General features: G+C 44.7%; 1 protein-coding gene across 1 annotated transcript in view; it reads right to left on the reverse strand.

Annotated features, from left to right (window-relative positions):
* LOC141147313 (protein mono-ADP-ribosyltransferase PARP14-like) overlaps positions 1–23862 on the reverse strand; it is a 113107-nt gene that overhangs the window by 37662 nt on the left and 51583 nt on the right. The window contains exons 6-11 of the mRNA XM_073634529.1: positions 15238–17501; positions 12213–12449; positions 8966–9187; positions 8404–8485; positions 7598–7747; positions 6368–6430 (exon numbers count right to left, since the gene is read on the reverse strand). Coding sequence (XP_073490630.1) covers positions 6368–6430; positions 7598–7747; positions 8404–8485; positions 8966–9187; positions 12213–12449; positions 15238–17501 — 3018 coding nt within the window. The remainder of the gene's footprint in view (positions 1–6367; positions 6431–7597; positions 7748–8403; positions 8486–8965; positions 9188–12212; positions 12450–15237; positions 17502–23862) is intronic.

Consider the following 23862-nt stretch of genomic DNA (forward strand, 5'->3'; position numbering starts at 1 on the left):
CACTAACTACCCCCCGCCATACACTCCGCACTCCTCTCCGGTACATATTACCCCCCCCCCCTCCATACACTCCGCACTCCTCTCCGGTACATACTACTCACCTCCATACACTCCACACTCCTCTCCTGTACATACTACTCACCTCCATACACTCCGCACTCCTCTCCTGTACATACTACTCACCTCCATACACTCCACACTCCTCTCCTGTACATACTACTCACCTCCATACACTCCGCACTCCTCTCCTGTACATACTACTCACCTCCATACACTCCACACTCCTCTCCTGTACATACTACTCACCTCCATACACTCCACACTCCTCTCCTGTACATACTACTCACCTCCATACACTCTGCACTCCTCTCCTGTACATACTACTCACCTCCATACACTCCACACTCCTCTCCTGTACATATTACTCACCTCCATACACTCCGCACTCCTCTCCTGTACATACTACTCACCTCCATACAGTCTGCACTCCTCTCCTGTACATACTACTCACCTCCATACACTCCGCACTCCTCTCCTGTACATACTACTCACCTCCATACACTCCACACTCCTCTCCTGTACATATTACTCACCTCCATACACTCCGCACTCCTCTCCTGTACATACTACTCACCTCCATACACTCCATACTCCTCTCCTGTACATACTACTCACCTCCATACACTCCTCACTCCTCTCCTGTACATACTACTCACCTCCATACACTCCGCACTCCTCTCCTGTACATACTACTCACCTCCACACACTCCGCACTCCTCTCCTGTACATACTACTCACCTCCATACACTCCGCACTCCTCTCCTGTACATACTACTCACCTCCATACACTCCATACTCCTCTCCTGTACATACTACTCACCTCCATACACTCCATACTCCTCTCCTGTACATACTACTCACCTCCATACACTCCGCACTCCTCTCCTGTACATACTACTCACCACCATACACTCCACACTCCTCTCCTGTACATACTACTCACCTCCATACACTCCGCACTCCTCTCCTGTACATACTACTCACCTCCATACACTCCATACTCCTCTCCTGTACATACTACTCACCTCCATACACTCCATACTCCTCTCCTGTACATACTACTCACCTCCATACACTCCACACTCCTCTCCTGTACATACTACTCACCTCCATACACTCCGCACTCCTCTCCTGTACATACTACTCACCTCCATACACTCCATACTCCTCTCCTGTACATACTACTCACCTCCATACACTCCGCACTCCTCTCCTGTACATACTACTCACCTCCATACACTCCGCACTCCTCTCCTGTACATACTACTCACCTCCATACACTCCGCACTCCTCTCCTGTACATATTACTCACCTCCATACACTCCACACTCCTCTCCTGTACATACTACTCACCTCCATACACTCCGCACTCCTCTCCTGTACATACTACTCACCTCCATACACTCCGCACTCCTCTCCTGTATATACTACTCACCTCCATACACTCCACACTCCTCTCCTGTACATACTACTCACCTCCATACACTCCGCACTCCTCTCCTGTATATACTACTCACCTCCATACACTCCACACTCCTCTCCTGTACATATTACTCACCTCCATACACTCCACACTCCTCTCCTGTACATATTACTCACCTCCATACACTCTGCACTCCTCTCCTGTACATACTACTCACCTCCATACACTCCGCACTCCTCTCCTGTATATACTACTCACCTCCATACACTCCACACTCCTCTCCTGTACATATTACTCACCTCCATACACTCCACACTCCTCTCCTGTACATATTACTCACCTCCATACACTCCGCACTCCTCTCCTGTACATATTACCCCCCCCTCCATACACTCCACACTCCTCTCCTGTACATACTACTCACCTCCATACACTCCATACTCCTCTCCTGTACATACTACTCACCTCCATACACTCCGCACTCCTCTCCTGTACATATTACTCACCTCCATACACTCCACACTCCTCTCCTGTACATACTACTCACCTCCATACACTCCACACTCCTCTCCTGTACATACTACTCACCTCCATACACTCCGCACTCCTCTCCTGTACATACTACTCACCTCCATACACTCCATACTCCTCTCCTGTACATACTACTCACCTCCATACACTCCGCACTCCTCTCCTGTACATACTACTCACCTCCATACACTCCGCACTCCTCTCCTGTACATACTACTCACCTCCATACACTCCGCACTCCTCTCCTGTATATACTACTCACCTCCATACACTCCACACTCCTCTCCTGTACATACTACTCACCTCCATACACTCCGCACTCCTCTCCTGTACATATTACTCACCTCCATACACTCCGCACTCCTCTCCTGTACATACTACTCACCTCCATACACTCCATACTCCTCTCCTGTACATACTACTCACCTCCATACACTCCGCACTCCTCTCCTGTACATATTACTCACCTCCATACACTCCACACTCCTCTCCTGTACATACTACTCACCACCATACACTCCGCACTCCTCTCCTGTACATACTACTCACCTCCATACACTCCGCACTCCTCTCCTGTACATACTACTCACCTCCATACACTCCACACTCCTCTCCTGTACATACTACTCACCCCTCACCCCTATACACTCCGCACTCCTCTCCTGTACATACTACTCACCTCCATACACTCCGCACTCCTCTCCTGTACATACTACTCACCTCCATACACTCCGCACTCCTCTCCTGTACATACTACTCACCTCCATACACTCCGCACTCCTCTCCTGTACATATTACACCCCCCCCCTCCATACACTCCACACTCCTCTCCTGTACATACTACTCACCCCTCACCCCTATACACTCCGCACTCCTCTCCTGTACATACTACTCACCTCCATACACTCCGCACTCCTCTCCTGTACATACTACTCACCTCCATACACTCCGCACTCCTCTCCTGTACATACTACTCACCTCCATACACTCCGCACTCCTCTCCTGTACATACTACTCACCTCCATACACTCCGCACTCCTCTCCTGTACATACTACTCACCTCCATACACTCCGCACTCCTCTCCTGTATATACTACTCACCTCCATACACTCCACACTCCTCTCCTGTACATACTACTCACCTCCATACACTCCGCACTCCTCTCCTGTACATATTACTCACCTCCATACACTCCGCACTCCTCTCCTGTACATACTACTCACCTCCATACACTCCATACTCCTCTCCTGTACATACTACTCACCTCCATACACTCCGCACTCCTCTCCTGTACATATTACTCACCTCCATACACTCCACACTCCTCTCCTGTACATACTACTCACCACCATACACTCCGCACTCCTCTCCTGTACATACTACTCACCTCCATACACTCCGCACTCCTCTCCTGTACATACTACTCACCTCCATACACTCCACACTCCTCTCCTGTACATACTACTCACCCCTCACCCCTATACACTCCGCACTCCTCTCCTGTACATACTACTCACCTCCATACACTCCGCACTCCTCTCCTGTACATACTACTCACCTCCATACACTCCACACTCCTCTCCTGTACATACTACTCACCCCTCACCCCTATACACTCCGCACTCCTCTCCTGTACATACTACTCACCTCCATACACTCCACACTCCTCTCCTGTACATACTACTCACCCCTCACCCCTATACACTCCGCACTCCTCTCCTGTACATACTACTCACCTCCATACACTCCGCACTCCTCTCCTGTACATACTACTCACCTCCATACACTCCACACTCCTCTCCTGTACATACTACTCACCTCCATACACTCCACACTCCTCTCCTGTACATACTACTCACCTCCATACACTCTGCACTCCTCTCCTGTACATACTACTCACCTCCATACACTCCACACTCCTCTCCTGTACATACTACTCACCTCCATACACTCTGCACTCCTCTCCTGTACATACTACTCACCTCCATACACTCCACACTCCTCTCCTGTACATACTACTCACCTCCATACACTCCACACTCCTCTCCTGTACATACTACTCACCTCCATCCACTCCTCTCCTGTACATACTCCATACACTCCTCACTCCTCTCCTGTACGTATTACTTACCTCCATACACTCCGCACTCCTCTCCTGTAGATACTACTCACCTCCATACACTCCACACTCCTCTCCTGTACATACTACTCACCTCCATACACTCCGCACTCCTCTCCTGTAGATACTACTCACCTCCATACACTCCGCACTCCTCTCCTGTACATATTACTCACCTCCATACACTCCGCACTCCTCTCCTGTACATACTACTCACCTCCATACACTCCGCACTCCTCTCCTGTACATATTACTCACCTCCATACACTCCGCACTCCTCTCCTGTACATACTACTCACCTCCATACACTCCACACTCCTCTCCTGTACATACTACTCACCTCCATACACTCTGCATTCCCTATAACATTACCACATTCTGCACTATATAAGTCATCTCAGACTCTCTTTAACAACACCCCCTTTAAGCCAATGTTTAGTGCAATTTAAGACATGTCCACTGTTCACCACAACGTGCTTTGCCGCCATATTGTTGTTCTTCTTGATGCCTAGGGCCCACTTTTGATCTTACACACGGGCCACTGATTTCATACACCCCTGCCCCAAAAATCTGCAAAAAAAAGTCAAAAATCATCTTTTTTTGGGGGGGGGGTGGGTGTCCCTGAATGGCAGTTTGGCAATGTGGTCACCCTACCCTTCGCTGGCGGACATATCCCCACTCTGCAAACACTTCTCTGCATCCTCAGGAACTTTCCGTTACCAAAACGGGTCTCAACTGGCGTCAGTCTGCCCCGGTCCGCTCCTTAGAGCGGGCTGCAGGAGAACTAACACTGGGAGACACTGTGACAATACTTAAATACATCTTCATAAAATAAAACACCATCCTGTTCTTGGAAATCAACATCTGCCTTGACACATTCAATGGTAATTAGATGAAGGTGTCTCTGTTACCTGTGTGGGTATAGACACTGGAGGACATTTTCTGGCATTCATTATAACTGAAGAAGTGACTTGGAGAAGCTTTCAAATATCTTTAACAGGTAGAAGGAAAAAAACAAGGGACGCGCTCCACTAGTGTAAAACCTCCTTTATTGGTAATATGACAAGAAAGAGAACAAGATGCTCTCACATGGTTCCAATGAAAACACGCCTGTCACAGAACTTGTAATGTAAACCAGAGTGATCCCATCCACCGAGCCGGGGAGCTGCTCTAAGATGTATTCCTGCATACAGCCAGGGACTCTGAGCCAAGAGCTTCCGCTGGAGGCAGGGCGGAGACACTCAAACCAATACAGCCTGTGGCACTTGTAATGAAGAGTCAAGATGGCTGTGGGCACCGATCCAATGTGCCGGGGGAGTCACAGAACGCAAGTCCGTGTACTGTGGATACTGAAACACGTTTCTGAAGACGTGGCCTCCTTCTTCAGGCATGCTCAGTAGCGCTCCTCCATCTACCTAAAAGCAGATCCTGGGTTAGAGTCCCAGGAGGAGGCATTAACCCCTTACTATCAGATGGCTTACTAAGTGGCATATGTACAGTATATGTATATACACGTTCTGAGCTATCCATCAGCAGTACTATATACCTAAAAATAATTATAATAAGAAACTTGTCACTACTTGGATGAGAAATATACACATATATACATAATTATGTCATAAAAAACATCATATTCCAAAATCATTAAACTTGGCGTCCCTGGCTGTATGCAGGAATACATCTTAGAGCAGCTCCCCGGCTCGGTGGGCCGTGTTTTCATTGGAACCATGTGAGAGCATCTTGTGGTCTTTCTTGTTCCCAATAAAGGAGGTTTTACACTAGGGGAGCGCTTTCCTTGTTTTGTTTTTTTTTCCCTTCTTCCTTTCGTTACAGATTGCAGCCCAGAACTTGTTGACAATCTCCTAGGGGAGCAGCTCTACCTGGTTCACCTAATTAGGACAGTGGATATCTAGGTTGAAGAGTGCAGGATTAGAAATCTTTTTTTGTGAAAATATCTTCAACAGAACAAATCAAGCAGAATGTGGCCATTTATTACTAGCTACAGTATACCATGACTTGGATAAATGAGAACCTTCACAGACATATAAAGATGTACATGGCATGGCCTTTACTGGCACCGGGTGAGCGTCCATCAATAGTAATACCCAACGGTTTAAACCCATTTCTCTCTATATCTTCCCTACGTCTGTCACATTATGTTGGTGCATTGTCTATTCTGGTATAAAGGCAAAAACAAAGAATAAAACAAGAATGGTCCAGTGCAGAGCTTTACCCAGAGCCGCAGCAGATGATACAACAGACGGTCCAGCAGCTTCCAGAATCGCTTTTGAAACTCCTGCAAATAAAAAACATAAAACACAATGAGGCTCAATTCACAGAGATTCAACACAAGGTTGTGTCCTTATTTATCCATGTGACTGTCATTTTCACATCTTATTGGACTCAACCAAAAACAAGTATCCTTTATCCTGGTATGTTAGCTTTGTGAATTAGGTCCGGTGTCAACTCAACAGAGAGATGAGCCCAACAAAATTCATATTCCCTCATCTACGAGTCTTTACATCTATAACTCATACAAAGCCCTTCACAATCTGATGTCTCTATACATTCCCTCACCAGTTTCCAGATACAACCACACATGACCCCCCCTCCCCCCTACTCCAGTCATGTCCTCACACTCCACCACCCAGACCTTCTCTGGGATTCCCCTCCCCCATCCCGATCACCTCTACAGGCATCAAGTGCCCTCTTCACACTCCTCTCCTCAGGTTGTAGTTTTTTATGCTATACTAATCATTGTATGCATTGTATGCATTGTATTATCTGTACTACGCACCCCTGTTCTATCTAGGACTCTGAACATAGAACAAAATTATGACCTCTTTTTTTCTGGATTTCTTCATGAGTGATTTACAATCTACACCAATCAGCCATAACTTTATGACAGGTAAAGTGAATAACATTGATTATTTTGTTACCTGAAAGTGGGTGGGATATATTAGGCAGCAAGTGAACATGATGTCCCTGAAGTTGATGTGTTGAAAGCAGAAAAAAATAGGCAGGTGTCAGGATATCAGCAACTTTGACAAGAACCAAATTGTAATCACTAGACCTGTGTCCACAGCCATAAACACCTACGATGGGGACGTGAGCATCAGAACTGGAGCACAGAGCAATGGAAGAAGGTGGCTTGGTCTGATAAATCATGTTTTCTTTTACATAATGTGGATGGCCGGGTGTGTGTGCGTCACTTACCTGGGAAAGAGGTGGCACCAGGATGTACTATGGGAAGTCTGATCCATGGAGGCCCCACCTTGCAACTTGCAGGACCCTAAAGGATCTGCCAGATACCACAGCATACCTTCAGAGGTCTAGTGGAGCCCATGACTCGATGGGTCAGGGCTGTTTTGGCAGCAAAAGGGGGACATACTGGATAGTCATAGAGTTATGGCTGATTGTTGTATAATCTGATATTCAGATGTTGGGGGTCGGAATGAATCACCTTTGCACAGAGTGAAGTCTCGGTTGGAAGAATTTACAATGACGTCAGTGTCCTCTTTAGTTATATCGCCAGTCTTCACCTGATAAGTGATAGATCCGATCTTCATTTCATGAACCCCGAGTGACGGGTTTGTTACCGTCCCAAAGAATGCTGCAAAACAGAAGGGATAGGAATGTATGGCAGATGTATGTAGACCCCCTTCCCAAATGACAGATTTCAGGTGGCTTCAGTGAATGGTCCTGGTAATACTACATCGTACAAAGACATCGTAGACAATTGTGCCCTGACAATTTTGTGGTAACAGTTCTGGGTAGACCCTTTTTTTGTTCCAGAATGACTGTGCCCCTCCTGTGTACAAAGCCAGCTCCATAAAGACATGGTGTGACCAGCTTGGTGTGGAGGAACTCGAGTGTCCTGCACAGAGCCCTGACCTCACCCCTACTGATCACCTTTGGGATGAAATGGATCTCTGATGGTGAGTCGGGTCTTCAATACCTGACCTCACAAATGGGCACAAATTCCCATAGACACCCTTCAAAACCTAGTGGAAAGTCTTCCCAGAAGAGTGGAGACTACGAGGGGAAGGGCGGTGAGCAACTCCATATTGATGGCCATTAATTTGGAATGGAATGTTCAACAAGCTCATGTAGGTGTGATGGCCAAGGGTTCAAAGACTTTTGGTCATACAGTATATATTAAATTAGAATCTGATATGAAGTGTTCCTTTGTATATTATAAAATATATGGAATAGTTTGAGTAAATAAACTCCTTATAGCAGACATAGATTAATATTACATAAACATACTTGACCCCGTCCCAGCTGATTTCATGTTGGTGGCCCCGCTAGTGGCAGCATCAGTGCAGTTTTCCAGTTGGCTTGTAAATGCCTGTAAATACATAAACCAAGAAAACATCCACTATACAGCAAGAAAAACATATATGAGATACAGGTAATGTGACTTTGGAAGTGAGGTGGCCAGGGTCTAGTGGGATGAAGGAGAGGCTTTCTATAATCTTATGCACTACAATGATACCTTCTATAAAGAGTCTTTGAAAATCCATGTTTCTGTTTGTAGTCACCAAATCATCCTGTATGTGTATCCTGTTCAAGTCGCCTGCACTATCACCTTCCTCATTATTTGTCAACTGACACTCCTGTAGGATGCAAGGGCCAAATTCCTCACTCCTTTGTTTTTTCAGATTTTTCCAACAGGTCCTACACAGCTCCAGCCCCATCTCCATGCACCTAATGATGGCTCTGTGCTTGCCGGGGACAAGGAGCAAGATACCCCACCACCCAGATGGCCATGCAGGAATATTCAACCTCTAGACTAAGAGCATCACAATAAACATGAGATCTCCATTACCTTGATGGTGTCCCTGTCACTGGGGTGAAGGACCAAATGAACTTCTACAAGATTCTGTACTTTGTTTTGGCAGCTAAACTGGAAAATCTCATCGAACATCACAAATGCCACCAAATCCTTCGGAAAGCCAAGATTGCCGGTCCCAATAGCTGGAAAAGATATTGACTTCCGCTGGTTCTGCTCTACCAGCGCCAAACAGTTTTTGATATTTGTGCGAAGAATCTGAAACAGAGAGTCCAAGGTTAAAGGGTAACTCTGGGCAAGATTTTTTTTTAAAAATCACATATATTTAATTTGCAATTCTATAGTGCTTTTCTCCCTGGGGACTAAAAAGGGTTTAGGCGGTGGGGCAGCCATCTTGGGAGCACCTAGTTTAGCCAACTGACCTACCAGTCTAACATTAGATGTGGCCAAATCAACTGTTTGGAAGATCCTTAAAAAGAAAGAATGCACCGGTGAGATTAGCAACACCAAAAGACCCGGAAGACCATGGAAAACAACTGTGGTGGATGACCGAAGAATTCTTTCCCTGGTGAAGAAAACACCCTTCACAACAGTTGGCCAGATGAAGAACACTCTCCAGGAGGTAGGTGTATGTGTGTCAAAGTCAAAAATCAAGAGAAGACTTCACCAGAGTGAATACAGAGGGTTCACCACAAGATGTAAACCATTGGTGAGCCTCAAAAACAGTTCTGGAACAACATTCTATGGACAGATGAGACCAAGATCAACTTGTACCAGAGTGATGGGAAGAGAAGAGTATGGAGAAGGAAAGGAACTGCTCATGATCCAAAGCATACCACCTCATCAGTGAAGCATGGTGGTGGTAGTGTCATGACATGGGCATGTATGGCTTCCAATGGAACTGGTTCTCTTGTATTTATTGATGATGTGACTGCTGACAAAAGCAGCAGGATGAATTCTGAAGTGTTTCGGACAATATAATCTGCTCATATTCAGCAAAATGCTTCAGAACTCATTGGACGGCGCTTCACAGTGCAGATGGACAATGACCCGAAGCATACTACGAAAGCAAGCAAAGAGCGCTGTTTTAGCCGTGCTTTTCGTCCGCTAGCGGGTGCTTTTTACAAAAAAAAATGTAAAAAGTCCCATGTTGCGGTGCATTTAAAGCAATTTTAAGGTGCTCTGGAAGCGTTGCCCATTCATTGCAATAGGCAGGGGGCGTTTTGGGAGTGCAGGTTACAGCGCAAAAAATAAAAACCGCAGAGGTGATCAAATACCATCAAAAGAAAGCTCTATTTGTGGGAAAAAAACAACATCAATTTTGTTTGGGTACAGCGTCGCACGACCGCGCAATTGTCAGTTAAAGCGACGCAGTGCCGCATCGCAAAAAATGGACTGGTCATTGAGCAGCCAAATCTTCCGGGGGTGAAATGGTTAAATAACATTTCTAATCATGTAACTTTAATAACAAGAGTTCACCCTTACATCAGAGTCAACAGAGTTCCCCTTTAAATATGAATCCACAGAGCTCCCCTTTACATCTCAATCAAAAGAGTTTACCATTACATCTGAATCCGCAGAGTTTCCCCCTACATCTGAACTGGCAGAGTTCCCTTACACTGTAAGGGGTGACTCTGAAGACTCTGATGATGATAGAAAACTCTGATGTAAGGGGGTCTCTGCTCACCAAAACCCCCCTTACATGAGAGTCCACAGTCCTTTCCTTTTCTGGCTGCTGGGCTTCAAACTTCCCACATACACGGGACACAGGAGGAGCAGAACCAGCTTTCTCTCTCCTCTCCCATCCATGTGGGGGGAGGGGGCAACTATAGCTCCCAACTGATCCCTGATTTTGAGGGACTGTCCCTGATTTGGAGCAATGTCCCTCTGTCCCTCATCCCTCCTCATTTGTCCCTCATTTTGGTCTGATCTATATAGTTGTATATAAAATGCACTTTTTATCCATCAAAAAGTGTTTCCCAGTGCTAAATCTTTCATCTGATTTCTAAATTGCTGCAGTTATAAATTACAATATAAAGGAATAGTAATGGTAAAAAAGCACTTGTGGGTTTAATCAATCTTGTTTTTTGTACAATTCTCCTTTAAGGGGGCGTGGTAGGGGATGCGTCCTATGCCTGCATACTTTTGCTGATAGGTGTCCCTCATTCCCATCTCAAAAAGTTGGGAGGTATGGGCAACTGTCAGTACTGGCTCTGGGCTGTGAGAGAGAGACTCTCTCAGCTTAGAGCTCTGCAGCTGCTGGGGAGCAACAGTCCAGGCTCTTGGGGCCCCCCACAGTGGCGGAACTCCAGGGTCGGTCACAGGTGTGATCTTTGCGACCCCGGTAGTTCCGCCACTGCTCTTTATTATTATTAAATCTAGACCAACACTGAATAGTCTAGAAGATCTATCTGATTCTCCAACATAAACTGCAGTTCTCCCTCCACATTTTAAATGAGAGACTTGAAAAACCCCTAGAATGCTTTCAGTCATATAATGAGATACACATTTGTTGAAAGAGATAACAACATTCACAAGATCAGAGAATATGGTTGTATAAAAAAAGATGTGTCTCCAATTGACAAAAAAAACTAAAAGTATGGCCTAATACTCTCTACTGATGTCTCTCTGGAGGTCCACCATATCTTAAATTCAACAATTGGAAGATCTAACCTCATCCCTCCAACACCATGAAGAACCCTATAGGAAAACTTGGTTTTGTCGGATTGAGTTCATTCAGAGGAATAATGTGCATTCCTTGAGAAATGATCGTATCCCCAGAAGCTCTTTAAATATTGTCTCTGATATGATTTAAACACTGTTTATTTTTTCTTTACCCCTCTTCTAAAGGTTAATATTAAATACTACAGTGGGCTCTGGCTCAGTACACCCTCCACCCATTTCCCTCCCCCTATTCTCCCCCTTCCCCATACTCCCACCAATGCTCCCCCCTTACCATCCATCCACCACCCCCACACAACTGCCACTTTCCAAATTCCCCCACTACCCTGAAAAAAAAAAAAAGAATGCAGTCACCACATCTAAGGACTAAACATCTGCAATAAGGTGAAGTTGTCTTGGTATCAACCATCCAATCATGTACCAGCAAAAATCCTTTTTTTTTTTAATACTTTGTATGTGATTGGGTATTCTTTGCAATGCCAATTTTTACTGCATTTACTAAGTTAAGTGAAAGTTTCCTTTACAAACTGATCAGGTTTTAGTCCTTTAATAAATCCAAACCCAAAGAATTTCCCACCACACTCTGTGGGCCTGAAGGTACCGTTTCTGATGTTCCTTGTCTGTCCCAATGAGGGGTCACAACATGAAGAACCTCTTGACAGTTGAGATTGCAGCCGTCGGTACTAAACACGGATCCTGGTGCGGCCTGAGTGCCAAGACTTGCATCGTTCAGGAGTTGCTGCATATTAGAGCCTGCCCGACTCAGCAAGGCTTTGGATACGGCACCTCTATTCAGGTTCAGATCGGCTCCTACTACACTGTTCACAATGACATCCGTCTGCCATAGAGAGATGACAAGCATTACCAAGTGATATTAATTGAAAAAAAAATCCTAAGAGTTAAATGGTTTGCAATTAAAAAGGATACAAATAACAATCTTTGTAATTCTAATTTGTTCCAGATCCAGAAAGAAAGAGAAACCAAATATGAAAGACTAGAGGTGATATTTATTATAATGAATATGTAATTATGTGTGGTCTTCTTCTACTGTTATATTTCCTGAATAGGGCATGAATGTACACATGTATACTACATCAGAGAAGTCCTTCTCAAACTTTTTTTCAACGCAGAAACCCTTGAAATTTTGGCGCAGGGTTCCCCTTAAAATCCATACCAGACCTGAAGGACCTGTCATTTTGCTGTCAGACTGTTCTAAACACGGGAAACATGCGCCCCTTTACAGGCATACTATAGACACCCCCCCAGGTACGAAATTTAAAGGAATATTACACTTTTATTGTTTTACTTTAAGAATTATTAAAATCACTGCTCCTGAAAAAACGGCAGTTTTTAAAACTTTTTTTGCATTGATCCATGTCCCCTGGGGCAGGACCCGGGTCCCCAAACACTTTTCATGACAATATCTTGCATATAAGCCTTTAAAATGAGCACTTTTTATTTCTCCCATAGACTTTTAAAGGGTGTTCCGCGGCTTTCGAATTTGCCCCAAATTGTTCGCTGTTCGGCGAACTGGCAAACAGCCGATGTTCGAGTCGAACATGAGTTCGACTCGAACTCGGAGCTCATCCCTAGTGATCAGTGAGAAGAATGCTCCTTACATTGGTGATCAGTGAGAAGAATGTTCCTTACATTGGTGGTCAGTGAGAAGAATGTTCCTTACATTGGTGATCAGTGGGAAGAATGTTCCTTACATTGGTGATCAGTGAGAAGAATGTTCCTTACATTGGTGATCAGTGAGAAGAATGTTCCTTCCATTGGTGATCAGTGAGAAGAATGTTCCTTACATTGGTGATCAGTGGGAAGAATGTTCCTTACATTGGTGATCAGTGAGAAGAATGTTCCTTACATTGGTGATCAGTGGGAAGAATGTCCCTTACATTGGTGATCAGTGAGAAGAATGTCCCTTACATTGGTGATCAGTGAGAAGAATGTTCCTTACACTGGTGATCAGTGAGAAGAATGTCCCTTACATCGGTGATCAGTGAGAAGAATGTTCATTACATTGGTGGTCAGTGAGAAGAATGTTCCTTACATTGGTGATCAGTGAGAAGAATGTTCCTTACATTGGTGGTCAGTGGGAAGAATGTTCCTTACATTGGTGATCAGTGAGAAGAATGTTCCTTACATTGGTGATCAGTGAGAAGAATGCCCCTTACATTGGTGATCAGTGGGAAGAATGTTCCTTACATTGGTGATCAGTGGGAAGAATGTCCCTTACATTGGTGATCAGTGGGAAGAATGTTCCTTACATTGGTGATCGGTGGGAAGAATGTCCCTTACATTGGTGATCAGTGGGAAGAATGTTCCTTACATTGGTGAAGAGTGGGAAGAATGTTCCTTACATTGGTGATCAGTGGGAAGAATGTTCCTTACATTGGTGATCAGTGGGAAGAATGTCCCTTACATTGGTGATCAGTGGGAAGAATGTTCCTTACATTGGTGATCGGTGGGAAGAATGTCCCTTACATTGGTGATCAGTGGGAAGAATGTTCCTTACATTGGTGATCAGTGGGAAGAATGTTCCTTACATTGGTGATCAGTGGGAAGAATGTTCCTTACATTGGTGATCAGTGGGAAGAATGTTCCTTACATTGGTGATCAGTGGGAAGAATGTTCCTTACTTTGGTGATCAGTGAGAAGAATGTTCCTTACTTTGGTGATCAGTGAGAAGAATGTTCCTTACATTGGTGATCAGTGGGAAGAATGTTCCTTACATTGGTGATCAGTGGGAAGAATGTTCCTTACATTGGTGATCAGTGGGAAGAATGTTCCTTACTTTGGTGATCAGTGAGAAGAATGTTCCTTACATTGGTGGTCAGTGGGAAGAATGTTCCTTACATTGGTGATCGGTGGGAAGAATGTTCCTTACATTGGTGATCAGTGGGAAGGATGGTCCTTACATTGGTGATCAGTGAGAAGAATGTTCCTTACATTGGGGATCAGTGAGAAGAATGTTCCTTACTTTGGTGATCAGTGAGAAGAATGTTCCTTACATTGGTGATCAGTGGGAAGAATGTTCCTTACATTGGTGATCAGTGAGAAGAATGTTCCTTACATTGGTGACTAGTGGGAAGAATGTTCCTTACAATGGTGGTCAGTGGGAAGAATGTTCCTAAGCTAAAAAGATCATTGGTCAGGCTTTACTGTCAGGGGCAGAAATTGCTCAACGGTCAAAGAACCCCCAGTAACCTCTGGAAGAACACTAGGAATCCACTAAATCCTGATTGAGAAAAGCTGATATACACCTTGTAAAAGCAGTAGTGTATTTTTGCCTTAACATCTGCCAGGTTTCCCCTGCTGTTTGGATCCAGCTGTGGAAATCCCCTTGATGTCCAGTTTGGAGAAAAAAAATCTCCAAAAGAAGCATGTAAACAGATTTGGAAAGAGTGAGAACCTCATTGCTCTCTGTGTCCCTGTTGGGCGGATTCCCCCCACTTTCTACCATCCAACTTGGACAGGAAAAAAGAAGCAACAGAGGTTCTAACCCTTCCTACCTCTATTTGAATCATAAAAGTGGAGTCCTACTTTAGCAGGAATATAAATGGAAAAAACCTTCATGGTAAACTGTTCTAATTTAGCAGGAAAGTGCTGGAGAATATACATACCGAACAGTCCTCAATATTCTTCTGAAGCAGCTTGATCTTCAGTCCTTCCTTGGTCATCACAGTGTTGTCATTACCTCTATTCACTGGTGCTGGTGGGCTCTGTGTCACTCTTGTGACCAGCTGGGGTGTCATTGCTGTAGATGGCACAGCGCTTGTTTGGTTACCAAATTTTTCCTTTGTAACCTCAGAGAAAATGTTGACGATTTCATCATTCATATCCACAAGATGGATTCTCTGTAAAGTGCTCTGTTGTCCCGGCGTCTCTACATAGTCCCGTATGGCTTCCACTATGTTCTCAACACATAATTTTAGAGGAAATCCAAAAACTCCAGAACTGACAGCAGGAATTGCTATTGAACTGAGACTCTTCTCAGAGGCCAGCTGTAAACTGGTGGTAATCGCCTTCCGTAGAAGCTGTTCACATCTGGAGCGTGAATTTGCATCCCATCGGGGAGCGATTGTATGTATTATTTGTTTGCAAGGCAATTTCCCTGCGTCAGTAATTACTGAATTTCCAGTTAACAATTTACCATCTTTCCTGATAATCTGATCGCAGTCATCTTGGAGTTTATGTCCTGCTGCATCCAGAATAGCTTTTGCCAAACCCCCAATATGTTTCAGATCTTCATTGGCTACATTAACAATGACATCTACATTATGACGGCACAGGTCATCTTTATATACAGAGAGGGTCATTCCATTTGGAAGAGTTATCTGGAATTGGGATTTTTTAAATAGATCATCGTTTACACCAGCCTCATCCAAACATATCACACAATGGTAATTTGTCCTTGCGGTTGTAGCATGAACTTCTTCATTGACCTTACAAAACTTTTTGGCTCCCGGTTTCTCAATACACAGAGTATCACTGTGAAGTGAGTACAGAATGTCCCTAATGACATTTGCTGCCTCTTGAACCTTCACCCGTGATCCTGACAGGCATATGCTGTTCTGGTTCTTTGTTACATTTACATTTTCCTTTATCTTTTCCAACATCTCCTTCCTTTCCTCCCAGATGAACGTCATCTTTGCTGAAGGTTGAACTGGAATTTCTGTCTCTATAGTAGTGTTCTTCTCCAGAAAAGCGCTGACTTGTTGGTAACACTTTAGAACATTTGAAGGCAGGCCGGCGATGACCATGTTATCCTCCGTTCCAGAAGAAGATTCCTCTATTAGAACTGTGATTTTTTCTGCATTAAATTCCTGGAGCAGATGTGACTGGAGACTTCTCCACTCCGGAGTTTTCAGAAGACTTTTGTCTTCAATTAAAAGTTGTCTGTGGAGCAGATTTTCCTTAATTTGATTTTCTGCTTCTATCAAGTCTTCCTTTGAATGACCCATCAGTCTAACAACGCCATCATCAATTTCCAGCATTGCGTTAATGTTGTGACGTACAAAGAGCAGAGAAGACAGCTCCTCGTTATCGGTGGACATCAGGAACTGGACGAGGTGTGGATTCATCTGGATGAGTTTACTTTTCATTTGTTGTTTGATGTTGAGTATCTCACATTTGGCGGTGAGCACTTCAACTCTCAGTCCCGATAGACGGGCTTTCTTTGTTGGCACATCATAGTCCATCTTCAGCTCTGGAACCTGGCCCATGATCTTCTTCTTTAGGCCGCTGTTACACATAATCTGATAGAGAACTGGAGACATAGATAAGGTCTCAGTCTTGGTTTGTTTCTTTCTTTCCACCACTTTGGTGGTTTCCTCTATCAGTTTTCTGAATGTCGGGTCAATCTTTGTAACATCCTTGGACATTCCAGCCAAGAAAACTTTCTCTAAACCAAAGTCAGGTTTGATGAGTACTCCATTATAGGTGGAGCTGCTGACATGTTCCCTAATAGTTTCCCAGACGGACTTATCCATTTTATACTCTATTACTCTGAACTTTGATATGAAGAGTGCAAATTCATTATAAATATCCTCACTCCACTGCGGTACAATCTTTGTCACAGACCTGAGATGGGTAGACAAGGTGGGAGGGAAGATGAGTTGAAGGAATGGATTCTGGCAATTTTGAGCTGGCCATTTGATCTCACAGTGTTTATCCTTCATCTTCACATCTATGTTGTTCTTTAGTTCTTCATTATTACAGATAAGTTGAAATATGTATGGACTGATATTAAACTCTATAGGCTTTGGTATTTCTATACATGGTCCGTCCTTTCCATACAGTGCTATACCCAACAATGGGTAGTAAGGGTATACGGATATCTTTTTCTTGGAAAACACATGATCCTTCTTCAAAACTCTTTTAACATCTGGAAGAGAAGGAAACAAACAGATGGTTCACACTGATGATTCACTTAATACTCACATTCAGTCAGTTTTTTTTAATCCAAACTATTTTTTACTAATATGAAAAAAGCATCTGAAAAGTACAAAGACATATTAGCATATTAGTCAGTATGAATCATACATAATATGCATAAAATAAACAGTCGTCAGTCTGTGCAAATAGAACGTAAAATAATAGAGAATGTAAGAAAAAAAAAACAGATCAACCAGAGCTCATAGTTCAATAAGCTGTGCACAATACAATTTCCTTCTGTTTTCCTAGAATATTCTACTATAAGCTCAGAACAAGCCTAATATAACTGATGCTTTAGGTGGATGAAACAATTCGAGCCCCTTAACAGTGGGGCCGTACCATCTTAGATTTGTCTATCCATTACTAGCTGTGAAGGAGCGAGGCCGTGAGAATCCAACCAGCTCTGCCAAATAAGATTACATTTTCACCAAGTAGTAGAGAATTAACATACTCAACCCATTTCTTTCTAGAAGGTACCGTGGGTAATATCCAGAATCAATTAACTTCCTAGCTAAGTATAGCAATCTAGTTATCATAATGTATACACCTGGTGGGTAGATTTTAGTGTCCACAGTTCCAAGTAGGCACACCAAAGGGGTTAGAGGTACAGAAACTTGGCGCGAGCTTCGAGATAGTCTGTAGGACCTTAGTCCAATACCAAGTGAGCTTTGGGCATCGCCAGATCATGTGTATAAAATCACCCCTGTGTATGTTACATTTAAGGCACAGTGGCATATCTCTCCTGCCCCAATCAAACAAGGTGGCGGGTGTACAGTAGTCTCTATGAAGGCTAAACAACTGTGAGAGCTTGTGTGAGGCCAATAGGGATGTAACAGGAATCGATCCTAGGGCCATGTCCCTTTGATCACCATCAATATCTCCTATATCAGCCACCCAGCGAGCCCTGCATTTCAACAAAGTGTGGTTCTGAATGGAGGGCAACAACTCCAGATATATACAGGATATCAAACCTTTAAAGACACTGGATTGTAGGACCTCGGTCACTAAGACTGAACTAGATACTGTTAAATTAAGTGTTTGTTTTTGGGTTTGTAGTGCATGTCTGAATTGAAGATATTGGTAGAATTGCTTGTGGGACAATGAGAATTCAGTGCATAAGTGATCATATCATAGTTGTGATCATAGTTGCACTAAAAACTTGGGAAATAAAAAACAAACACCCCTTTGTTGCCAAGATAAATTTGCAGAGTTCGGGATAATTGGGGTTATGCCATAGGGGGGTAAAATACAGAGGGCCAGACATATGCAGTGCCTCTTTAGTAGCCTAACAAACTGCCGTGGGGGAAGAAGGGGGAAAGCTCAGAAGGTCCATCTTCAGGTGGTAGCTAGCAGGCAAGGTAGAGTTGGACAGGGATATCAACTGAGTATGGGGTCTAAGGTATTACAATGTCCCCAACCAGCAAACTGTTGCATCTGGGAAGCCAGAAAATACATTCTGGGATGCAGAACTGACAAACCTCCTCTATCCTTACTATACTGCACTTACTAAGTGGTTAAGGTGATATGGGCCTTTTTCTTCTTCCATATGAGATCTTGGAATGGGAAATCAATGTGTTTAAATCATTTATTAGAGATCCACATTGGAGAGTTATGGAAAATATATAGGAGCTGTGGGGCTCAGATCATCTTTATTAAGTTAACACGCTTTTTAAACTCTGCCTATCCAACAAAGGGGAAAGGTTCAGCTGGAGGTATTCTGAGGGCTCAGGAGATACCATCACCCCTAAATACTTAAAAGTGGTAACAGCAATTTGACTAGCATAGGCAGGGAGGGGTAATCCTAGTGGGTCGAGGGGCATTAGGATGGATTTATACCAATTTATGGTGAATTCACCGAATTAATTAATGGTTGCCATCAGAGTCTGCAAGGAGTCAGCTGTATCTCCTAAGTCTGCATAGAGGGAAATTTTCTCTTCAAAAGAGCCTTGGTGAAATCCCAGAATTGCAGCATCCTTGTGAATTTGGATGGCTAAGGGTTCCACCAGGGTGTCCATTATCTCCAAAAGGGGAGATAATGGACACCCTTGTCTAGTGCTCCTATGTAAAGAAAAGGAGGAAGAAAGGATATTATTAATGCGCAGTCTGGCTCTGGGATCAGACTAGAGAACATGTACCCAATTAACAAACCTTTTCCCCAGCCCAAACCTCCTAGAGGTAAGGCCACTCGACAAAGTCAAAATCCTTGGGTGCGTCTAAGGAGAGAATGGCCCTAGCTCTTATCCACTGGCACTTGTAGATTGAGAAACATCCTCCTAATGTTATTAGCCATTGACTGGTGTGACAGATCCAACGGGGACAGAGGCTTTTGGAGAGGACTGCAGGGTGGCCTCTTGCCTATTGACAATGGGCCCTGACGTTTAAGGGAACACTATTCTTTGGGATGTATGTGCACGGGGACCCTTGGAGTGGTCTTGCTTTGGATTCATGTCCATATGTCCCCAAAACACACAGACTCTAGGAACTGGAGGTTCCATAAACACATTTGGGGCCTCTATGCCTCAAATTAACATGTACAGATATTGCTTATGTAATCAGCTCAAACACTGGGGTCGCCTGCCATAATGTGTTTATTGTACTTAGGTCTCTCCCAAGTGTCTTTCTCCCATTGTTATTTATCTGAGAATTATCGGAGAAGTGTATACTACTAATTCTATTGAGACAGAACTAGCGACAGGGAAAGGTTCCTGATGAGGAGGGAAAGCATAGAGATCGCTACTTTTCTGTTCATCATCCTGCTTTGGCATGAGACGGCCAGGCTGCATTCTGCCCCTCATAACAGACGCTGTCTGATTGGCTGATACCTGCTCTCTACACTCTGTTGGAATCCCTGAGACTTCCCACCTGGTTCAATGTGAACTACCTTTGCATTACTTTATTACAAGTTCTCCATATCACACTTGGACTGGGTGTGTTATTGCCACCTCACCACGCCTCACCCTATCTACACTTGGCAGCAGTCAACAGGACATGTCCCTTGCAGCGGGTGCGAAAGGAGGATTGGGTTCCAGCATGGCTCCACTAGGATCTGCCTTAATCCTAATAACCAAGTTCAGTGGCTCCAAGATTCCTCAGGCAGAGTAAGTGGAGAGACTAGAAAATGCCCCATGCCTATACCAGGTTCTGGCTGTTGGTGGAGCTGGCTATTAATGCCCTAGTAGATGAGGATACCTTGACACAGGAGGTAGTCTCCTGTAAGAAGGACTCAGTACAAACCCATATGGGTGAAAACCCACTGCGCAGGGATCCCAAGGAGGACAAAGTGCTGATGGTGCGACTGCTACGGGCACATATCCAAGAACTGTGAGCGGTCTGGTTTAGAAACTCTTCCAGCCTGTTGTTTAACTACTGACTACTGGGGCAGAGGGATGAACCCCGGGACTAACAGCACAAAGTCCCAGCAAGTCAAAGGACATTGTCACACCGAGCCCAACAGTAGCTGCCCTGGTCAACAGGCAAGAAGTCCCATGCCTGATTGACACTGCATCAGTCAAAGGTCACAGTCATAGGATATGATTTCTATGTGCAGAGATTTGGAGTATGAGATTAATTAGACTCCAGCTGCCTATCCCTCAGAGCAGCCAGTAAACAACCCATTCTGTTCGACCTGGGTGAGGATTCAAATCAAGACCTAGTGGTGGAGCGGGTAGGGGTAGTTGTGACCCCTGGCCCAGTCAACCCAGCAATGCCTGTTGTGCTGGGCATGATTGTCCTGAAAGGCCTGGACTTACCCCACTTGTTGGCCAAATATGTACATTCGGGCCAGCGGACACATGGCTGCGGTCTGTGAACTGTGTGGCTTTCAGTGCTCCAGGCCTATGAGGACAAGTGCAGGGCAATAAAGAAGCAACCAGAGCAAGTAGGAGTGGTCCCTACACCCATAATCAAAAGTTATTCTTGCAATCCCTGCAAAAGGTGGTGTGATGGACCCCCATACCCAAGAAGAGTATGTCCGCCGTAAAAGCTTCCTTTTATCGGTACCAGCACGATCCAAGATCCCTTAGCCCACCCAGTCACTTGTCAAGGCATCAGAGTAGGGTGAAGAGTAGGGATGGGCTGAATGGACCCCTGTTCAGTTCGCACCAGAACTTTCAAACACCGCGAAAGTTTGGACCCGAATAACGAACCCCATTCAATTCAATGGGACCCGAACGTCAAAAATCAAAAGTGCCCATTTTGAAGGCTTATATGCAAGTAATTGGGCATACAATGGTTATAGGGGTCCGGGTTCTGACCTGGGGGACATGAATCAATAAAAAAAGCTTGGAAAAATGTCATTTTTAAATGGGCAGTGATTTTTTGATTTTTAATGTGAAAGCCTAAAAATGAAAAATTCCTTCCAATATAGTGCCTGGGGGGGGGGGTCCCCTTAGTCTACCTGTAAAGTGGCAGATGTGTACCGTGTCTAGAATCTGCTGCAGCAATAATTGCATTTATAAAGCCAAAAAAAAAATGATATTTTCCCTGCAAGCTGCCTTTATTTTGCACAACAACAGCTGGGGCGCCAGTGTGTATGATGAGGCCACCATGTAGTGCACTGGGAACAAGATTAGAGATTTTTTGGATACATTCTGGTGTCACTTTGACTTTGTATAGAAGTAACGGGTGCCTAAAAATTGGTTTTGGGTGTCGGTGGTGCCTTCCCACTGTAACCCTATAGAGGTGCTCTTGATGAAAGCAAGAATTGGCCTTGCTTTAAAAAATTGCAATGATATGCACCTGTCAAACATGTGCAGAAAAATTGGTCTTAGGGTGTCGGTGGCGCCTTCCCACCTTAACCCTATAGAGGTAAACTTGATGAAAGCCAGAATTGGCCTTGCTGTAAAAAATTGCAATGATATGCACCTGTCAAACAGCTGCTGGTCTTTGGGTGTTAATTGTGCCCATGAAACCTATACCAAAAACATTCTTCCAGATGAAATGATTAAACACCCTCAAAGCTAGGCAGCCTCGAAGTCCTGCAGAAATTTCACATCCCAAAAAGACTTAATCAGTGACATCGGCATCAGGGGCTTCATAGCTGGTAATCCAGGACTGATTCATTTTTATAAAAGTCAAACGGTCGACGGAGTCTGTGGATAGACGTGTTCTATGATCAGTAACGAAAACCTCCTGCAGCACTGAATGCCCATTCTGAAAGCATGCTGGATGCAGGGCAGCCCAACAACTCAATAGCATACCGGGCAAGTTCCGGCCAGTGGTCTATTCTCATGACCCAGTAAGTCAGTGGATCATCAGCTGGAAAGCTCTCCACCTCTGTTTTGGTCCAGAGGCAATCATCCACCATGTGATGCAGACGCTGTCGATGGGATGTGGAAGCTGGCAGTCCTGGGTGGCGAGGACTTAAAAAATTCCGAAATGCCTCACTTAGGCGGACGCCTTCTCCAACGCTCCTCTCTTGACCAACAGAAGACTCAAAACAACGGTTTCCATGACACTGTAACCTACTGGAGTCAGGAAAAACATTCAATAAAATTCTCTTTAACGTGTCCTCAAGAGATTTTATCTTTTGCACTCTCTGTGGGGACGGGATGAGTTCTGAGACCTTCCTCGTATAACGGTGGTCAAGGAGGGTTGCCAACCAGTAATTATCCTTCTCCTTTATGCCACATATTCTTGGGTCCTTTCGCAGGCTTTGAAGCAGGAGGTTGCCCATGCGCCTCAAATTTGCCAAGGCTTGAGAAGCAGACTCCTAGGGGTCACTCAAGATGACAGCATCTGGAACTTCCTCCTCCCAGCCATGTACTACTCCCAAGGATCCTGGGGTTGGAAAGCCATTGATTACAGATTGACGCATGTCTTCCTCTTCTTCGAAGCCTATGAAAGTGCCAGAATCCTCCTCCTCATTCTCTTCCCCTCTTTCCTCCTGTGTGTTCTGTGACATAGGAATGATGGTGTCTGGATAAAGTGGGCCTTGAGAGGAAAGGAAGTCCTCCTCTTCCTCCTGCTGCTCTGCCTCCAGTGCCCTGTCCATAATGCCATGCAGAGTCTGATCCAGCAGGAACACAACAGGGATTGTGTCACTGATGCAAGCCCTGTCACGGCTCACCATCCTTGTGGCCTTCTCAAATGGTGACAATACAGTGCATGCATCCTTAATGATCAGCCATTGGTGTGGGAAAAAAAGCCGAGGCGGCCTGAGCTTGCCATATTTGCACAGGTATTCATGGACGGCCCTCTGCTGCATGTATAGCTGCTGCAGCATTGACAAAGTCGAGTTCCACCTGGTGGGTATGTCACAAATCAGGCGTTTACGGGCAGGTGGATTTACCGCTGAATTTCAGCCAACTGAG

This window comes from Aquarana catesbeiana, linkage group LG06, assembly GCF_042186555.1.
Source record: "Aquarana catesbeiana isolate 2022-GZ linkage group LG06, ASM4218655v1, whole genome shotgun sequence".
Lineage (NCBI taxonomy): Eukaryota > Metazoa > Chordata > Amphibia > Anura > Ranidae > Aquarana > Aquarana catesbeiana.